The following is a 21,187-nucleotide window of genomic DNA, read 5'->3' as shown; positions in this document are numbered from 1 at the left end:
TGTGAAGTTCCAAACATCACTTCCTTTCTTAGAAACATTTCTTTGTGGAGATGCATTATTTTTTGTTGTAGACTAGATTGGCTTTTGATATTTGCTGTTCTCTTCGGTGGCATTTATATTCTTCATTGTATTCACTATCATTTCACTGTTTCTCATTCACAAATAATTCAAGCATATACGTAGACATATTCCACACATTCTACACTTGCTAATTTTTAGTGATAAACTGTTATATTGGTCTTATCATTCATTTTCATTTTTTCTATGTTCTAAACCATAATGAAGAAAGCCAGTGAATTATTTTAATTCCTCCTCTAGAAGCTTCCAGAAATGTTGAAGTCACTTCCATTAGTTACAGTATAAGTGTATATTCTTTGAGGTGCTGACTTTACAGTGCACTCATTTATGCATATTTGAATATAAATTTTTTGAATTATTTTTTATAATTACTTCTGAAAGTTTACTTTTGATATACTACTAAAAGGGATTTTAAAAAAATATTAAATACATGATGCATTATCCCAAATTTTATTATGTATTCTTTTCCTAAATTCCTAAATTTTATGATGTATTGTTTTCCTGAGCCTTCTCAGAATTTTAAGTGAAGTATGTCAATTAGATTGAGTTTAAATTTTGGGTTCACTGAGGTAAATTTAGTTCTTCAGTAAACACAGCACTGTATCAGTAATTTCTTGTCTGTAGTTATCTACCACAGTGATTATTGCAATCTAAACTTTCTTGTATAGTGGAAATTAATTGAAATCATAGAAGAGAGATGTGTGTGAAGAAATGTTGTACTTAAGTTTCTTCCTGCTGTTGTTCTGTATATAGAATGTGGTGTTCTGATGGATCAAACCAGCAGGCTAAATAAGTAAATCAGTCACCTTATGTCCTGTATGGTAATTTTCCTTCATGGTAATAACTTGGTTGTGTGCAGTGGCTTGGTGGCATGTACAAAGATTAATATTTGTTAGGAGTATTGCTGATAGATTATTTGGTTCAATTACCATGGTTTTTTCCATCTTCTCTGTCTTACCATGCTTGCTGTACAGCTGTGCTTGAATGAATCCCCATGATAGTTTTTTTTAACAACTTCTAAGGCAACACTATAAATGTAGTAGAAATTCAAGTATATCACTTCACTGAAGAATCACTGATCCTTTTTAGTTCAGTGGCAATGACTGTTACACAGCTCTCTTTCATCAGGGTGTGTCTTTACACTGGCCACACAACAGCATGATGCCCTAAACAACAGAAGAATTATTTGATTATGGATGCTTAACATTGCCATTGGTCTCTCCACAGCATTGATAGTGTTTTAAACCAGATGCCACATACTATCAAATTGTAGCTTTCTGATTTACTCTCTTGATCTAAAAGCATATGGCATTTAAATTTTTAAATACTGAAGGAAATTGCTAGGCAATACTTACTGCTTTTTTTGGTATAATTAAACCTGAAGCTTCATAGAATTAACTTGAAAGCATTACACTAAAATCATTTTGACATTACAGCAAAACAGAAAGCTATTTTAATTATAAAATTCAATGCTGCAAAGTTTGAATTCAAACATTCATTGTTAGAAAAGTTAAGCATGTTAGATGGGAAAATTCAGAAACATTTTTCTGTCCTGACAATGCTAAAATTGTGCTTTTGTAGTCTCAGTACATATTGAACCTGTCTGATCAGTTAAGTTACCTAATCACAGTTTTATGGTTTATTTCTTTATAACAAGGTAGAAATTAGATAACTGTGTTCATTTTTAACTTATGTACATGTCCTGGTTTGTATGTATGTCTACTACTTCAGAAGTATTAGGTAATTCTGTTAACTTTTTAGAAAACACAGGGATGTGGAATGGATGGAAAATGGACGTGCCAATTACTATGGTCTCATTAGAAATGTTATCCTTATTTTGCAGCTGAGTGTGGTGGTCGAATTCATGCTGCTACATCGGGGCGCATTTTGTCCCCTGGTTACCCAGCACCATATGACAACAATCTTCATTGCACTTGGATTATTGAAGCAGATCCAGGAAAGACAATAAGGTACATGCTTAATTTTAATATTTATGGTGGAATTCAGTGTGTTATAATTTTTTGTTATTCTCATATTTTTCTACACAAGCTGCTGGTATTCACTGGCTTAGTCAAGGTATCCTTCTGTAAGGTGTTGCATCAATTTTTGAGGTTGCTTGCCTATTTAGGCATAAAGTCCCTGGGCAAGATAGGCAGCATTCAAGGCACATTTGAGTGTTACCTCACCTAAAAGTTGTCTTTTGCACCAGGACAATGCCAAATTCCACAAACAAATGCCAGAATATGTTAATTAGTAGCATTAAACAGCTTACATAAGAGTGAACAGGAACCTCAGGAATCTGCATAATAAAACAATTCTCATGAATCACAAGTAGAAAAAGAATGCTGAATTCCCTCATCCTCTCCACAAGAGAGCTCTGCCAGCACAGCAAGGCCATCAGTGCCAGGGCAAAGCACAAACCCATTATTTGAATTGACATGTTCCCAAATTCAGCAAAATTAAGAGTTAATCAGTGAAACCAGCAAACTGTGACCTGCACAGGAACATGACACCTATTTACTACCATAGCTTTAGAACCTTCATACAAAACTAATGTTATCTCAAGGTCACATTGGGCCCTGAAAAAGCCTTTAGTGGGTTGACATTGTCCCTCTTCAGAAGGATGGGGCAGGAAGAAAATAACATGAGAAAATAAACTTGTGAAAATAGACTTAGTTTAATAAAACAAAATCAAAGGTCCATGTATGGAAGCAGAAGAAAACAAAAGATTTATTCTCTCCTTCCTATCAGTGGGTGATGGCCAGCCACCTGTTCAGGCCAGCAGGCCTTCAGTATGTGTTGCTCTGGAAGACAAACATAATCACAGAATATTCTGTTTTGAAAGGGACTCACACACAGGCAAAACAATATAATTAAATGACATATTATTCAGTGGGGGATTTTTCCTCCTTATTTTTTTTTTTGTAATCCTGTTTCACGAAGCCAAATATTGAATTTACGCCATCATGGGTTATTTCAATGCATTATTTTTGTTTAAATAACAATTTTAAAATTAATGATTTCCAGTTAAGGAATAATAAGATAAAGAAATGTCAACACACAACTATTTGAAACAAAAAAGAGACATTTTGATATTTACCTATTAGAGTTCTTCAGCACTAAGAATGTAAGCATTCAGGACTTAAGAGACAATGCAGATATTTTGATTTACAAGATAACATTCTTGAATGCCTTAATAAATATATTCTTCACCTGAAGAAAAATGCAGATTATTTTATTATAATACAGTTTTATATTTTATGAATTTTAGAAAATAGCCAATCTATGATATTTTGCCCTTTTTTTGTGTAGGAAAGGAAATGCCATGATGACAGGACTTCTCGTGCTATGTGTTCTACTTTCCAGTAGCTGCTACATTTTTTTCATTGCATATAATTCAAGCGAAACAGCATTCTTGCTTTCCTCATTTGAATAAAAAGACTAAATCTTTGATGAAATCATAGTTTGTCTACCTTAAAATATTTAACATAAAAATAAGATAATTTATAGACTTATAAGTGAAGTCTTGATGACTTAACACCCTGTAATGGCATTTTCTGTCATTCAGACATTTATAATACAGAACTGCATGACTCTTACAAGGTCAGCTTGTTCAACAAGAGAAAATAATAACTCTGCTGGATTGCCAGGTCTTTTTCAATCCTAAACAGCATCTTAAAACTGCAGTTTGGGAATGATTGCTTGGAGTTTCATGTAATTGTGTTTAACAAGTAATGCACAGTACTTTTACTTTTTCTTTGCAGTCTGCATTTTATTGTTTTTGATACTGAGGTTGCTCATGACATCTTGAAGGTATGGGATGGGCCTGTTGAGAGCAGCATACTTCTCAAAGAGTGGAGTGGCTCGGCTCTTCCAGAGGATATTCACAGCACTTTCAACTCCTTAACATTACAATTTGACAGTGATTTCTTCATCAGCAAATCAGGCTTCTCCATTCAGTTTTCAAGTATGTAAATATTTTTTTCTCCCCAATATAATAATTTCATATTTATATACATTGTTCCTATACTAATTAACACTTTCTCAACTCTTTTGCAACTTCCTCAGTATTTTGGAGAAAATAAATTATATTCTTTTAATTAAGTTATGTGTTTATGCAAATGGCTAAAACTAGGGAGAATATTTGGATTTACTTTGAAGGTTTTAGGTCTTTTATCCCTTGTTTTCCACAGCAACCACATACTTAGTGTTATCTAACTAGCATTACTTAACAAGTCAAAAGGGGTGTGTATATACAGAACCATTCTTCTTCTAAAATATTCCCACCAGTGTTAACCTAACAATGTATTAGTTCATGTTAATTGTTTCTGTTGGTTGAATTTTTTTCTCAAAACTTTGGCTGCATGATGCATAATTTTTATGACCTAAACATTCTTTGTGTGATGAATACAAGACACCTTACCAGATTGAAAAACACTTAACAATTTATTATTAAACTAATAAAATTGATCTTTAGTTATAAAGTGAAAGCTCCTCTGTTTATAGAGAAGTTATGATCAATATTGTACAAGTGATCAATATTTTAAAACTGGGTATGTGGAGTTTTTCTATGTTATTTTGACCTAAAGAAAGGCTGGGACACAGGAGAATGTATCTTTGTTTTGATTCAGTCACAGCACCTTTATATGCCTAGATATAAAGTATGTATTTCTCATCAAGACATAGGAAAACTATGAATTAATGTGTGTGAAGAGAAGTATTTACACACATTAATTAATATCATCCATAGATGATGTCATTCAGAAGTAAGGGTTTATAATAAGCTTTCAGTCATTATTATTTACTTGAAGATGTAAACTTGGGGTTTTCCCAGTCTCTAAATCTCCAATGCATTTTAAATTTACATATTTACTTAATTTTCATGTATTGTTCTATGAATGCTGTGTCTACTTCCCCCAAAATACTCTTTCATCAGCCTAAAAAAACCTAGTTATAAGTATGTAAAATGAATTAAAGACAAAGGGCAGAATAAATGTTTCTAAGGTTTCTTACCAGTGTGCTATATAATATGTGGCTTTTCATTGGTTTTTTTGAAAAAACAAGATAAGTTTTACAGTTTTGGAACTAAGTGGGGGTTTTTTTCTTGTCAGGATTAGCAAACACATTTTAGGTTATATTATATGAAAATAACTTTATGCCCCGATTTTGAAAGGTCAAAAATGTTTAAGCAGTTTGGTTTATCAACCATTTCTTGAACTTCAGTGGCTCTAAGAGCGAGTAGAAGACAATTTAAAGCTATAAGACAGAATAACTGATTTTCCCATCCTAGTATAATATCTAATGGATGTACTGAGTGATCGTGCTGGCAATTACAGAGTATGTTTTACTGGAATCAATTGGAGTTATTGGTAAAGAACTGAGAGCTCAAGTATAGGGGAAATAGTTTAATTCACTCTGCTTGACAAGTGGAATGTGTTACTAATTATTTAATTGTAAGGAATAAAAAATAAGATTTAAAGCATATGTTAAAGTAAATATTTAGTTATTTAATCTAATAATCAGTCTAGTATATTTAGTCTTCTTGAGGCAATGAGAAGACCACTGTGACCTTGACCTGTAAAGGATTTAAAGTAATTAATCCCTTGCTAAGTGGGAATCTTTACATGTTTTAGTATTCATCATGTGTTCAAACTGTCAGACAGTTTATAACCAAGCTGCACAGAATATTGACATTTCAGTACTTTAGTAGCTTGTAACTCTAAATAAAAGATTTCTGAATTGCTGAAATCTTTTTTTTTGGCAATTGCAGAAGATGTAGACATTTTGTTACAAGTTCTGTGAAGGTCATTTGTGAAGTTTTTTGTCTTTGTGTCATGTGAAGGATTTTCAGTATTGCATCTGTTAATGTGTATTTCATTTAACTCTTAATTATAATTGAAGAAGTAAATTTCAGGTTCTGAATTGCACAGAATTGGAAAACCTTTAGTAATACAGCTTCTGTACTGGATTATGCAATTGGAATGAGTGTCTGCATCCATGAACAGCCCTTTATGGGATCAGATAAAGGATATACATTTCAGAATATCAGGCCAAATGAGCAACTTAAAGACAAAACATTACAGTGCTAATTTTCATCTGGAGAATTTGTTTCATTGTGCTGTGAATGTGCTAATTACTCTCTGTACTTTGTACTCTAGAACGTCATAACTGTGTCTGACACTAAAAAAGGGGCACTGTGAAAGGGTAATGTAAGGTAGATTAGAAAATATCACCTATAAATTACTTACTGCTGATTGTAAATGTAATTAGAGGTATTTTGTAATGAAAAAAAAATTGGCTGAATCTTGCAAAATGTTTGAATGTTAAAGTGCTCTGTCTTGCCCACCCAGCTCAGCATGTAGAACATGAGGACATGAACTGACAAGAGTGATTATGTTAATTGTAATCAGTCTAATGCTTTTCATTAAAACCTAATTACCATTTAGTTGTGCATAAAAGGACAAAAAAATGAGGTTCAGTGTGCAACACTGATCTTTACTCTGGGGGTTAAGTACATTTAAGCTATGTATTACAAGTCAGGAATGTCCACCAACTCTTTCTGACAAAAGGGTACAGGCAGATTTGGTTTTTGACTTCTTTATTACAAATAAATACTGGGAGCAAAACCTTCTTTCATAAGTTAACCATTAACAAGTGCTATCTAACCTAGCTTAATTCTGTCCTACATATCTAAGTTAAACGGGATACATTTCCATCTGATGTTGCCTTTTTTTTTTCTTATCAGCTACAGGTCTAGATACACTAATAGTAATTTTCAAAGTTTGAAAATTTTTGAATATTTAAGGGCAGATGAAATAAATCCTATCTGTCTTTTCAGAGGTGTCTAGTTTCCTTTGAGGTGCCATAAAGTATCCTGACTAGTCTCCATCTGCCACTGCAGAAGATTACACAACCATACTCCCCTATCTTCCAATTCTGTGCTGATACCTTGGATATGATAAGGCATCTGAAATTACTCTAGTCACTTATGTTGAAGCAGATTAATCTTGCCCTGAATATTTAATCTCATCTACTCTAGTCTTCTAAATGCTAATGTGACTATTGCTTTCATTGACCTGGTTTGTTTATTGAAAGTTTTTATTTCTAACTGTGTAATTTTTACTTGATATTTAGCAAAAACATTGGAAGTGACAGAAGACAGGACCACCACTGGCAGTTTCTATTCATATTGTTGTTCTTACAGGCTCTGATAGCTTTAGTTTAAAAACACCTTATATTAGTTCTACCCTTACAGTCTATCCTTTTTTTCTTCATCTAAGTTATCAGCTGTTGTAACTTAAGAGAATTGTATCTTTTTCTTCAACTAAATGATTAATTTATAGTTCTTTAGGTGATTTTATAGATTTTGATCCCCAAGTCAAAAAATACATCAAAGGATTTTATTCACACTCTTCTTAAAATTAAAAAAAAAGAGTCAGACCTATCTATGTAAAATTTCTATGCCTATCTCTGGTTCTGCAGTATTGTAAATTTTTCTTAATTATGGTATTGTGTAAGCATACACTTTAATTAAAAATGTGCCTATCTCTGCTTTCACACAAGCAAAGATGTGATTTGTTTTTTTGTTAGTATAAAACAGCTGTCAAGATGTTAGACTGTTAATTAAGCAGCAAAAAACTTTTTTTCTCAATTTATTTTAATATTTCTGTCTTATTAGAAGAATTTTGGACACTCATATAATTAAAAGCAAAGATATAACACCAAGGCATTTGTATAGTTGGTTTAGTCCACTTTTGATTTTTCTGTTTGCTTATTTTCTCAATGTTTTAAAATTTTGCTCTTGAAGTATATGCAGAGATAAGCAATGATGACTAAAGATGCCTAAGTCTTTAACCTGACAACACAAGTCACCAATTATGATAATGGAAGCAAGCAACTTACACCAATTGTAATTACAACAATTATTTGGAAATTATTCTGTCAGGTGTTGACACATTTGTTGACAACTTCCTTCCTCTGGCAAAAACTTAACTATCAGCTGTTTTGTTGTTTCTAATGGCACTGAGCTTAATATGACAAATCTGCTTAAGCAATGATTTCTGCTTTTGTCTGGCTTTGCAATTCCATTTGATTGTTTGTTTGCCTGCAGAAACTTTTACAGTAACTGTGTCACCTGTCTTGAACTGTTGTCTTGAAAATTGTTCCTTTATTGTTGAAAAATCACTTGCTTAATGGCCTAAGTTGCCACACTTAGGTAATATAAGTATTTCCATGACAGAATCTTCATTGCTAGAATTCATCATGCAATTGTTCCAGATTGATTCACAATTAAATTTTTTGGGGAAAGGGGGCTAGCACAAAAATATATTTTGGAAGAAATTTGCAATGAATAATGCAGAATCATGTATCTGCCTTACTAACTAAATACATTGAGTTCAATAAAAATGAAATCCATTAAGACATCCCTTGTTAAAACAAAAATAAAAAGACACAGGACACAAGAATTCAACCCTTTTTAGAGTCTGTAACCTAATAGTTTCACTATTCAGTGTCTTTTTCTGTCTGATAAATGTTGCATTTCATGTTCACAATATCATGGTGGTGAAAACATGGAAATAAAACTGTCATTGTACTCCCATCCATCATCTAATCCATACATGGCCTGGGGAAGGCATCCTCAGCCTCACAGAGCATAGCAGTTCTTAATTTGGTTCTTGTGGAACTAAGCAGAAATGAATCTTCTAGATTAGTTTGTTGGTTAACTCTAAACTTATAAGTTTTTGTACTCCAGACTTTAATAAAGAGGCTGCCTTGGCATTTGGGTTTCTTTTTTCTTTATATTCTTGGACAATACACAACATTTAAATATGTTGTTGATGGTAATTTGCACAGTACTTAGTCTGTATGTTTACATATGTTATGTGAGTTACTTTTTAGAGAACAAACACTATTCTTTGTATCACAATGTAAGTCTGAAATCACTACAAATCCATGAGTGTCTCAGCTTTGTTAAGCAAAATTCCTTTTCAAGCTTATTATGATGCAAACATAATGCACTAAACAGGGGAAGCATGTGCAATTTAAAAGCCTGGAAAAGTCTATATTGTTTTTATAACCATTTGGACTAGAAATAAAATGGTGTCTGTAGGACAACACTACAGTAAATGGCTTACATGATTGTTACTACAGCCATAGTGAAGATTATAGGGATGAAGGTGATGTTTTTATTTCCTTAAAATACAAGAGAATACCAACTAAAAATTATGTAAAAAAATAAAAAAAGAGTAAAAGATAAATTAGGCAAAAATCCAATATTTTGCTTGCAGGTCTACAGATCTGCAAATACAGTGTCATATTCTCAAAAAGTTTTGATTTTCAGTTCAATTTTAAATCAACTTTGAAATATAATTTGAGGACCAAATACAAAATAAAATCTAAAATAGGATTGTGAAAGATTTTTAAATTAGAATCAGAGAGGCTTAACACAGTAGCTATCTACATATGGAGGTCTTAAAACTCCTTGGCAATTTGTGGTTTTCCCAGCTGTCTGTTCTTCTGGAACCTACCTCTGAGTACCATCCTTAATGCACACAGAAGGTTATTCTGCTCTGAGCAGATGAGACAGTAAGAGATGGGAAATCTGAACAGAGAATTACTCTATAACCCCTGAATATCATAAAGACTTAAGGCTTAGAGCACATATGCAAGAGCTGAGAAGCAGCAATTACTTATTTTCCAGCTTAGTGACATTCACATCTCATCTCCTGGCTATCCCATTTTAGGAACCTAATTTTTCTGTCATTTTTAAAAAGTCTAACTATGTAATTTAGTTTGATTTTGCATCCTTGAGCCTAAAAGTAGTTATTGCTTTCCTTGCTTTTCAGTGTGTATGTTTTACTTGTTAAATGTTATAAAAGAGCAGTGATAGAAAGTTGGTGATTTTTAATTTCCGGATTACTTATAAATGCATATGACCTCTTTACGCATCAGATATTTGCAAAATACCAAATGAAGAAATATCAGACTTGTAATTTTCATGCAGTTACAGAATCTCTTGGGATTCTTGAGAAGTAAATCAGCCTGGAAAGGAGGCAAGTTAAAAAGTTGACAGTCTGTCTAAATGTTCACTTTACTAGATGACACGTCAGTGCTTAAATGGCTGGTGCTCTATTTAATTAAGATCAAGTGCATTTGGCACAATAAAAAGCTTGTTGGTTTCAAATACATAAAATAACTTCTGCAAGACCAAAAGTGTTAAAAAATATTTTGGTGTTTAATAAATATATGTGATAATTTTTTTTAATTTAGAACTTTGTATATGAGAAATGGAGATTAACAGTGAAATTAATATTAGAAGGCATCAGTCCTTTCTCACTGATGGATACTTGACACAATTAAAATGGGGAAAGTGTTGTTTGCTGAGATATTATATAGCATGATCTTTTAAGAAGAAAATTTATCTAGTCAGAGATATGGTAAAAACCAGCAATTAATGACTGAGATTGGCTTGTGCTCATTTATTTGGAAGAATTTCAAGTCTTTAACAGATATGCACTAGAGCAATCTGTTGTTCAGAGCTGCTATTGTCTGTCAAATCAGGAAAAACTTCTCTGAAGTCGTGACCATGCTTTCATTCCCTAGTGGCCAAACATACTTTTGGTAAACTGCATGGCTGTGGGGTGTCACGTACGTTGTCAGAGTGGTGCCTGGGGAATCCTTACACTGCACTCATTAGTAGTGACAGCTATTACTTTAATTCCTAGTGGAAAAATGTTTATCACAGTTAAAAACCTGCCATGTTTTTTACTTCATTTCCATATAGGAATGATCCAAAGTATGAGATCTATTGCTTTGAAATGGAAACAAGAACAAAAAACTATGAATAATAAAATGTCAAACAAAGTTTCTAAGTGTTTCTAAATGTTAATTATAATAATCCATTAATTCTCCTATAAAGATATTTTACAATTTCTGTGATTTATCTGTGATCACCCATTCACTAGAACATGCATAAAACCACTTTAAGAGTAGTTGGTGGTTTCTATTTTTACTTTTTTTTTCTTTTTTTTAATCTTTCTCTCTTCTGAAAATTTACAACGCAGGGGAAAAAAAAAATCTAAAAAGTTTTCCAGTTGTACAACCTGTACAGTTGTTTCAAGTTGGCCAATGTTTAGCTGCTCTTGCTGTTTCTTATAGTGGTGCACCCTTTTGGTGTGAACGGAAAGAGTAGATGCAGCTGTTAATTCAGAAAATGAGTTATTATGGACAGGAAGGTTGCATACTGATGGTATACACCAGTACCATTTATGGCAACTGGGACATATTTGGATTTATGACCTCTTATTTTGGTTTTTGTTCACATTTGTAGTGACTTCCTTGAAAAAGATGTTTGGGTAAGGACGGATAGGAAACAGAGTGCAATTCAGTAGGGACATTGATCTCAAGAGATGGACCTTCTTTCCTTTGGAGGACTGCAAAGTTTATTGCAACTCAGGATGTCAATACCTGAAGCCAGTAGAAGAGAACCTGAAGCCAGAAGAGACCTGGCACCTTCCAGAAATCTGAATTAGATGTGGATCTGTGTATCCGCTTTCTGAGTGATTATTTGCATTAAGTCTGATTGCTCTACTTAGTTTAACATTGTTTTTCAAATAATTTAGTCTTTTAGAAAGCAAAATCCATATCCAGCTACTGAAGACTGATCATAAGTGAGATATTTTGCTAAGATTCAGTTTAAATGATCTCTAAGAAAGTTGTTTCTTGCCCCTGAAATGAAAACTTCAGGGCTGCATAAACTGCTGTTTGATTTATCCAGATGGGTAAAGAGCATTTGCGTGCTGCAGGATAGTAGGACTATTAAACAATATTATTTATAAATTGATACTTAACCTCTTGTGCAAAAGGTACCAAATTTGTTTTGATAACCAGAATATTAAAAAGAGAAAAGGAGTTACTAGTTCTTTTGGTATGTTAACTGCACAAAATCAGTCCATGTTTTATACTAAAGATACTGTCAGGAAGTCAACATAATCATGATGTATCTCGGTGGGAAGATTTTTGTAAAAGTAAAGAGACAAAATGTCTTCCTGCATTATCTGAAGAGTGAATAATACTGCCTCTCGTTAAAATGCTAATATGAACCTGTTGTGAATTTAATTATGCAGGGTAAGTATCTACACCTTACATATTTTCTTTTATCATTCCCTTGCAGCTTCCATTGCATCAACTTGTAACGATCCTGGGACACCACAGAATGGCACTAGATATGGAGACAGCAGGGAACCTGGAGACACCACCACCTTCCAGTGTGACCCGGGCTATCAGCTGCAAGGGCAGGCTAAAATTACGTGTGTGCAACTGAATAACCGGTTCTTTTGGCAGCCTGATCCCCCTACATGCATAGGTATTAATATGAGATGTTTGTCTCTGTTTAGCACTAATTCAGATCAGATTTCTTGTTCAATTACTGGGCATATGGTGCTCATGCTGGAGTGATGATCTCTGCAGAGCTCAGTTATTTGTACTTACAGACAATGTCAGTCTTGTTCTCTTGCTTAACAGTGTTTTTTGGGTATGATTTTCTAACTTTATTCTTAAAACTTTGTGAAAGTTTAAAAATTACAAAGTCTAATAGAAATAAGTAGACAGAAGTGCTAATTTGAATTAAAAAAAATAATTTTGAAATGGTTTCATTAAAATGTTCTTCTATATAATAGTTTGATTACATAAACTGTGACCCATTAGTTATTAAAAATATTTTATGTACATTATACATATGTATATATATATATATATATATTTCTAAGTTATATTACAAATTAAATACCCATCCTGTGCAACATCTTGGAAGATGGATACTTATTAGAAAAAGATGATTAGATGCAGAGGAGGGGATCCAAGTGACAATGCTGTTGAAAGAAATTAGATGTATTTCCATAGCATCAAGAGAGGACGGATCCATAGTGCTAGATTGTGTAAAGGTTTTCCTGAGGTTCTTGTCAGTAGACAATAATTACAAGCTTAGAAGTTTTTCTGAATTGTATTTTTGAGGTCATTAATGTAGGTTTTCTAGGAATTATCAACATATGCAAATTTTTTTCTGCTAGGCATAGTAATTTTTTTAATCCTTGTTATTTTGTTGTCTACTGATTTATAATTAAATGAAGACTTACTTTAGCAATCCTAAATTCCAGATATAATATCACTGGAATAAACATAATGCTTTTTCTTTCTACAAGGCATTTTGGACAGACACTATCCAAAATAGCATATCCTTAAACAACTGCAGTCCCTCTGTTTCTCTGAAGTAAAAATACTGTGAAGGATTCAAGGATAGTTTCTCTGACTCCATGTCATGTAGCAGAATTGGAGAAACACGTAATTTGCATACTATCTTCTGGATACTTTATGTGCAGTGTACAAAGTAGTATGAAAATGATTACTAAGTATATTGGGATCATTCACAAAGTAAATATCTAAAAAAATTAAAATAATATATATGGTATCTAAATCTGGAAGATTCATATTTTTACTTTAGATACTAATTGTAATCACTCCATTTTTCTTTACAATCTAGTATAAAACCCCAACAAAACAAACCTAAAAGAAAGAAGGAAATATGATAGAAAGAAAGAGAGAGTCCATTTGGGCAAAAAAAAATTAAATATATAGTTACTGTTATTATTCCATATACTGAAGATGACTTTGAAGGAGAAAAATTAAAGTAATCTTAAGTGTAGACATGACAATTGTAGAAACCTTAAGAGATCTGTAACGCCATTATATGTCATTTTAAAATTTTCATAAAGTCCTTACTTTAGTATGCTGACTTATAAATGGAATGGCCTGAGAAGAAATCTCTTTAAAATGTTTAGTGTAGATTCCAAATCCTTAGTACCAACTGTTTTGCACTGTAAATATGTTTCTCTTAGTTTCATTTACTTGGTAATTTAGATGCAGCCTGTCTTGACTACTTTACTTTTTTGTTAGGTGTATTTTTGTTAGGCTTTGTAGATGTGATTATCATCTATGAGAGTAGGATTCCTTATCTGTTTAAAAGTTCAATTTATGGTAATAAAATGAATGTATTTGATTTTTGATTTGGGTAATATCTTTTACTACGTGAATCAAATTGGTTTCTGCATCATCTTTGGTCAATAGAAACCGCAACCTGAGTCCTACTGTTGAACTTTCCCAGTTTTTAAAGTACTTTCAGTACATAAGAAATTTTCAGTGTGATAGAGACAGGGTTAATACCAGAAATATACAGGACTTCCTATTTAACATCATATTTTTATTCCTTTAGAAAACTTTCTTTCTTTACTGCTTTTGAATACGAACAGAGATCACTTTTTTAGGGAGAAAATGGAAATTTTTTTGCAAACAGGAGTTAGGAAGGTTCTGTGTTTAAATAAATATAATAAATTTTGGTAAATGTAGAAGTAATTTTCTTGTACTTAAAAGCTAATATGTGTCTGTGAAATTAACATGTGACTATGTTCCTATTTCTTTTTACATTGTGACAGCTGCATGTGGAGGGAACCTGACAGGCCCAGCAGGAGTTATTTTGTCACCTAACTATCCACAGCCTTATCCTCCTGGGAAAGAATGTGACTGGAGAATAAAAGTAAACCCTGACTTTGTCATTGCCTTGATATTCAAAAGGTACAGTTTCTCTATGAATGCCTTGGCTTTAAAGGGTTTTAAATGTTAAATCTAAAAATGGCAATATTTATAATTTTTTAAGCTTCTAGTTAAAGTCTCTGTCTACATTCTGGAGCACATATCTGATATGTGCTATATCAATGATTCGAAGTAATGTAAAAGAAAAATATATAGCTGTGTGGTATATCTGCTATCCAATATGTTCCTGAAGAACATAAGTTTCTGTGTAATAACAAATAAAAATCCTTTAAAGACCATATTAATTTCTAGAAATGCTTGATTTATGCTATTGTAACTAATAATCAAGAATGAAAGTATAGTGGAAATTCTATCTGTAAGCCAGTTCTTTCAGGTTTTTAAGAATTGTAGCCTAAATATACTTTGCTTAAAGTGCATGGATCAGAAAAAATATTGTTTTACTTAGTCAAGAGATGAAAAACACTGAGATAATATTGTGTCATAATTTTAATTATTTCCTCTGTGTTCCATAATCGACCTATATGTGTTGCAGAGATTTTTATGAGTTGATGTTCAGGGATGTAGTCATATTCATGCATTCTCTTTGTAATTTCTAATTAAATCAGTTCTATATAATCATCTTTCTTGCTGTGTCTGTAGGTGCAAATGCAAATTTTTTTTTCATTTTTGATACTGTGTTTTAAGTGTGATTTTAAAGCTGACAATGGTAACATTGTTGTTGACTTCAGTGGAATGTTGATCAGTTGTGATTCTTTTAGGAAGAGATGATGGCATGTTGAGAATTTTGCTGCATAATATTTGTACCCTTTCGGTGAAAAAAAGGCAACATAGCACCAAAACAACAACCAAAGAACACCAAACTAAAATAAAATCTGGTTTCTTTAATTACAGACTGCAGTTTATTTTCTAAAAATTATTGATAGACACAAAATTAAAGAATTGAATCCTAAGGTATTAAAATTACATAATAAAAAATAAAGTAATTTTGTTATGCTGATATTTTATCAAATAGCATTAATGGATGAGAATAGTTCTCCACTAATTGCACTGTTAAAGATGTCACATGATAGGTATAGTAAGCAGCATATTTCTGTGGATTGAATAAAAAATTGACTCAAATTCTCCATTTCAAATATGATTAAAGAAACTTACAGTTACTCAGCATGCAAATTTCTTTGTACGTATTATTGTAGAGAGTACAACATGAGAAATATAATGGAATGTCCTTATTATGCTCTACTTCCAATAAATGTTCTAAATTGTTGCAATCCAGTAATACACACACTTTTCAGTAGCTGAATTTAGTCAGGCCTGGAGTTCCCTGGTTCTTCTCTCACACTCTTGTAAATTGCAGTAACATCGGCCACCTTTCAGAGAGCACGGACTCCTCCTGAACGCACCTCAAATTACTCTGAAAGATATTCCATGCATAATAAATTCATAATTTAATGTAAAACATATAAATATAATAAAATATAGCATACCATAGATGGTTCAGTGAGAATTTATATTTATTTGCATTCGTTTATCCTGTCTGATATCATCTGGGTAAGGACAAAGACAAGTTCCAAGATAATGGTCTATGCATATGAAAGCATTTCTTTTCTAGAATGATAAAGTTGTTTGCAATGGGTGAACTTAGTATCATTCAGTTTAGCCAACTAAAAGCTGGACTTTTAATTCAAGTTACTTTTTTGGAGCATTCCTTTGGTCCTCTGGTCAGAGACAGCCTTTCTGAATCATGATTCCATGATCTTGAGAAAGATGTTAAAAGACAGGTGGGAGGATATTCATAATGGCTTTTGGAAAGTTTAATGCATTCATATCAATGATAAAAAGAAATCCACAGTGAATTTTTATGCTGTGAATCATGTTTAGAAAGGCATTTATTTCTGGAGAAGAAAATGTGTTAGGCAGAAAATTGGCAACTATAGTCACAGCAATGTTTAACTCAATAAAAAAATCCCAAAGACTTAATTATTTTTCCCTTTATTTTCAGTTTCAATATGGAACCCAGTTATGATTTCCTACATATTTATGAAGGAGAAGATTCCAACAGTCCTCTAATTGGCAGTTTTCAAGGCTCACAAGCTCCTGAAAGAATAGAGAGCAGTGGCAACAGTCTGTTTCTGGCTTTTCGCAGTGATGCTTCTGTTGGAATGTCAGGATTTGCCATTGACTATAAAGGTACTGTTCTCATCATAGTCCAAATAAAAGGGAAAAGATGTTACTTAGTAATTATTGAGATTCAAATCTGTTTCCTTCTGTATGTACTCACAACTGAATTGCCAAATACATTTATGCATCAATGTTTTAAAAACTATTATCTATGTTTTAAAAACTATTTTCTATTAATATGTGAGGAACACAGAAATTCTGTTTCAAGAAATCTCTTTCACATCACTTATGCACATTTTCATCTTCCAGAAAAAAAAAAAATAGGTAGAAGATGTACATCAAAAGTAGCATTTGGAAAAAAGTTTGACAATAGTAGTCAGGTGGTCTTCTTACGAAGAAGACCACCTGACTAATTTCTCTTTCTTGTCAATACAGACCAAGACATTTTCCTTTCCACATTTTTTTGAATCTACAAAGGCATTTTTTAATTAATACTACTGGATAGTATTTGATTTTTTTTTTTTTTTTTTTTTTTTTTTTTGTAGAAGGTGCCTCTTACTGAATAAGGACTGGGTTATGGTGACTGTTTATTAAAGCCAGGCAGTCATTGAAGATGCTGCTTTCTTTTCCAGTCGCAGATGTTGTTTGTGGCTTAATTATAATCTTTGCTGATTTTTATCAAGCTGTTTTTCAGCAGCAGAAGTGCTGCCTCAGCTTCTTATTCTTGGCAATTGAAGCAAACTACATTAATATACATGTTAAAAATGAAGAACAAAAATATCTAAGAAATACAAAAAATATACCTATAAAAGAGAAAGGAGTGAAAAAGAAATAATTTTTATGTTTAGTCTTCATCTGCCAACCTGCATCACAAATTATTCAAATTGTGCAAGGTTCTTCTTCCCAAAGTAATTGTCATATTGCCATAAATGAAATCTTAGACTGTTTGTCCCCATCTAAACAAAATATCAAGAAAATGGGAGAACAATTTGTTCCAGGAAGTCTGCAAGGCCTGCAAGGAAAGAAAATGAGATGTTGAGCAGAAGGAGATAAAGAGATAAAGATGGCGATTGAAAATGTGCATACACATTTTGACTGTGTCTATGCATACACATTTTCACTGTGCTCTCAGCATAGTGTGATATGAGTTCCTCTATTCAACTGAGAGTTAAATGAAATTTTAAAGAGATAAAAATAAAAGATACAAGAACAGGATACCATATCTTAAAAAGTTATTGTACTCAGTGGACAGTATGTTTTTCCTAATAATTTAATATTTTTCTGATTTACATTATTCAGTACTTTATATAGATTGTATAAAATTATAGAGCACTTTTGAGTTGGAAAAGACCTAAAAATCATTTAGTTCCAACACCCCTGCCATAGTAGGGACACCTTCCTCTAGACTGGGGTGCTCAAAGCCCCATCCAACCTGACCTTGAACACTTCCAGGGAGGTGACATCCAAAACTTCCTGTTGCAGTGCCTCACCATGCTCATGGTAAACCATTACTTCCTTATATTTAATCTAAACCTACCCTCTTTCAGTTTGAAGTCACTCTCCCTTGTCCTATCACTACATTCCCTTGTTGTTGACTACCTCAGCCTTTTCCATGTCCTGGTAGCCTGGGTAACCATGTCGCCCATTTCTTTCTGGAGAGGACTCACTTTTTCCTTAGTCTTCCTTTTATCACAAATATACATATGGAAGAGGTGAATTCTAGAACTGGTCATTCTTTTTCTAAATACTAAATAGGAAAGTTTATTAGAATCATTCATCTTCAGCTTCATTATAATTTCCTCTTCCAGATAATCAATCTTAAGCAAACATCCATGATATTTGTTTTGCCTCTTTTTATTATTGAAAGTATATATAGATTTACTGTCATTCATTTTAACAGAAAAGCCACGGGAAGCTTGTTTTGATCCTGGAAACATCATGAATGGTACAAGAATTGGAACAGACTTTAAGCTTGGTTCAACTATTACTTACCAGTGTGATTCTGGGTATAAGATTATTGAACCTTCAACTATAACATGTGTAATTGGTGCAGATGGAAAGCCGGCTTGGAACAGAGCGTTACCATCTTGTAATGGTATGTGCTATTTTCTTACCATTTCCCTTGTCTGCCCAGTGAATTCAATTTCTCAGTCCCCAAGGCTATTTCCACTATTTCTACATATACGTCTTGTGCTAAAAAAAAAAAAAAAAAAAAAAGAAAAAGATGAATTATAGCTTAGTCAATAATATATTAAGTATTTATAATGTCTTCAAACTCTGGAATCAACACATGTTCATATAATGATTGCAATGTAATATGTAAGATTCTTTAGACATCCAGTATTATTTAGAATAGCTATTGCTATCACAATCATCTCACTGCTGCATTAATTGTCATATTGGAATAAGAATTATAGTTTCTGAGGCAGAAAATAAGAGTGACATCTCAGAACTGTGGACTAATTTATCCTCTATTCCTTGTTTCAATGTTTGTATTGTGTATATATATATATATGTATATGGAACAATTTTACAAATCAAAAATAAGTTACATATATTAGTTAATAAAGTCCATAAAGTACTAATGTGTTTATGTTGAAAAAAAATCTCCTTAAAAAATTTAGATTTTTAATTATATAAAAATACAATTTAGCTGGAAATATTTTTATAACTCTATAACTTTACAGTTTGTTTTAAATTAAGTGTGAAACACTTTCATTGCAATGAAATGTTCATGACTTGAGAGTTTCATGCAGTAATCAGACTTTGTAGCATATTTTTTTATATCCTCAAAGCAAGAAGAAAAGGAAATTATGAAGATTTTAAATTCATGCCATGAACTAATTCCTTGTGATATTTGAGTTTCACCTCAGCCACATAATCCTATTCTGCCTGCTGATAAATCAAACTTCACATCTTCTATCATTACATTGGATTTTTGAATAATTCATATAAGCAGCTAAGAGAAGACGTGGATTTGTAGTATTAATTGCTGCCTTTTTGTACAAGGAAATCAAACTTGTGCAGATATTTCAAGCAAGATTTTAGAGATGTGTCAGGGAGCAGAAAGAACAGGGGTTCAACAAGGGCTAAGAGCCAAGGATATCCAAAGCACAAGCTCACTCAGTAGGCAGAGCTGCCCAGCACATGAGCCAGGTCTGCAGAGCCAGGAGTTGGTAACAAGATACTTTCACAGGCACAGGTCATCAATGACCTTGTTGTCCACCTGGGCCACGGGTCCTCCTCTGAGTCACTTCCCTGGAAGCTGTTGGGTTGTACTCTGTTATATGCAAGACGCCCACAGCAGGGTAACATTGATTTACTTTGTGTCTTATAATGGAAGGAGATCTTAATTGCTTAAAAGAAAATTAACGTGACTGTGCTGTTTATTAACAACCTTATTTATCAATTTATTTATAAAATAATTTCATTATTGCTTTCTTCATTATTGAATAAGATAACTTCTTACAACAATCTGTTATTCTGGTGAAAACTATTGTTTTTTTATGAACTCCTTTCTCACAATAATAAGAGCACTGAATTGCATGCACCTAATTTAATACAAGATTTTAATGAAGATTTTGATAGGAAGCCAGGGTTTTCCAAAATGTGAGAAGAGTGACAGCAGTACTTTGTTTTCAGTTTATAGAAATCTATTTACTCAATATCCAGCACAAGGAGATATTTGAACTTAAAAATAGACCCTCCATCTGTCCCTTAATATGCCACATTTACAGCCTTACATGGAGGAATGTGTCATGCATGCACTGTTCAGTGTTTTTCTCGTGATACACATGGAACTACTACTCATATAAATCTTGACTTGTCTTGGGGATTTGAGCTCCACTATTCTTAAATAGGTCTTCTAACTTCTGAAGCTCTAAAAAGTTTCTCTTACCTTTCTGTTGCTTTTTTTTTTACATACATATGAAGCCAAAATTTCTTATATGTATAATCTATGTGCAATTTTCATAATCATCTAGTAAGATATGAAAAAAAAAGCAATTCAAGCATACTTTCACAAAGCAGAATTTTTGGCATCCTGTAGGGCCAGCATATTTATATATTCCTCTGTGCCATTTTTAATGCAGTACCATATATTTTTCTCAACTGTTTTTAACATGGATAGATATAGATGGATATTTTAAATGAAAAACCAACCTAAAGCCTGTGTTTACATCATCTTTCAATTAAATAACTTATATATCTAGTCCTATGAGAATACTTGTAGTCAAGTAAAACTTTCATGAATTCTAATTTTCAGGAAATGATAATAAAATTATCTCCTGAGAAAGAACCATTACATATTTCAGAACAGGTAAACCAAACAAAAGCAAAACTAGTAAAGTTTCATTTTCTGATCTTTAGATTTTTTTTTTCAGTGCAA

The 21,187-nt window shown here is 32.6% G+C and overlaps 1 protein-coding gene across 4 annotated transcripts in view; it reads left to right on the top strand.

Moving 5' to 3' along the window:
• CSMD1 (CUB and Sushi multiple domains 1) overlaps nucleotides 1-21,187 on the top strand; it is a 1,052,894-nt gene that overhangs the window by 872,235 nt on the left and 159,472 nt on the right. For all 4 annotated transcript variants that reach the window (XM_064412131.1, XM_064412130.1, XM_064412133.1 and 1 more), the window contains 6 exons: nucleotides 1,922-2,048; nucleotides 3,843-4,045; nucleotides 12,251-12,442; nucleotides 14,565-14,703; nucleotides 16,682-16,869; nucleotides 18,701-18,895. In XM_064412131.1, coding sequence (XP_064268201.1) covers nucleotides 1,922-2,048; nucleotides 3,843-4,045; nucleotides 12,251-12,442; nucleotides 14,565-14,703; nucleotides 16,682-16,869; nucleotides 18,701-18,895 — 1,044 coding nt within the window. The remainder of the gene's footprint in view (nucleotides 1-1,921; nucleotides 2,049-3,842; nucleotides 4,046-12,250; nucleotides 12,443-14,564; nucleotides 14,704-16,681; nucleotides 16,870-18,700; nucleotides 18,896-21,187) is intronic.

This window comes from Passer domesticus, chromosome 3, assembly GCF_036417665.1.
Source record: "Passer domesticus isolate bPasDom1 chromosome 3, bPasDom1.hap1, whole genome shotgun sequence".
Taxonomy (NCBI): domain Eukaryota; kingdom Metazoa; phylum Chordata; class Aves; order Passeriformes; family Passeridae; genus Passer; species Passer domesticus.
Note: the sequence above shows the minus strand (reverse complement) of the source record. Positions and strands in the feature narration are given on the sequence as shown.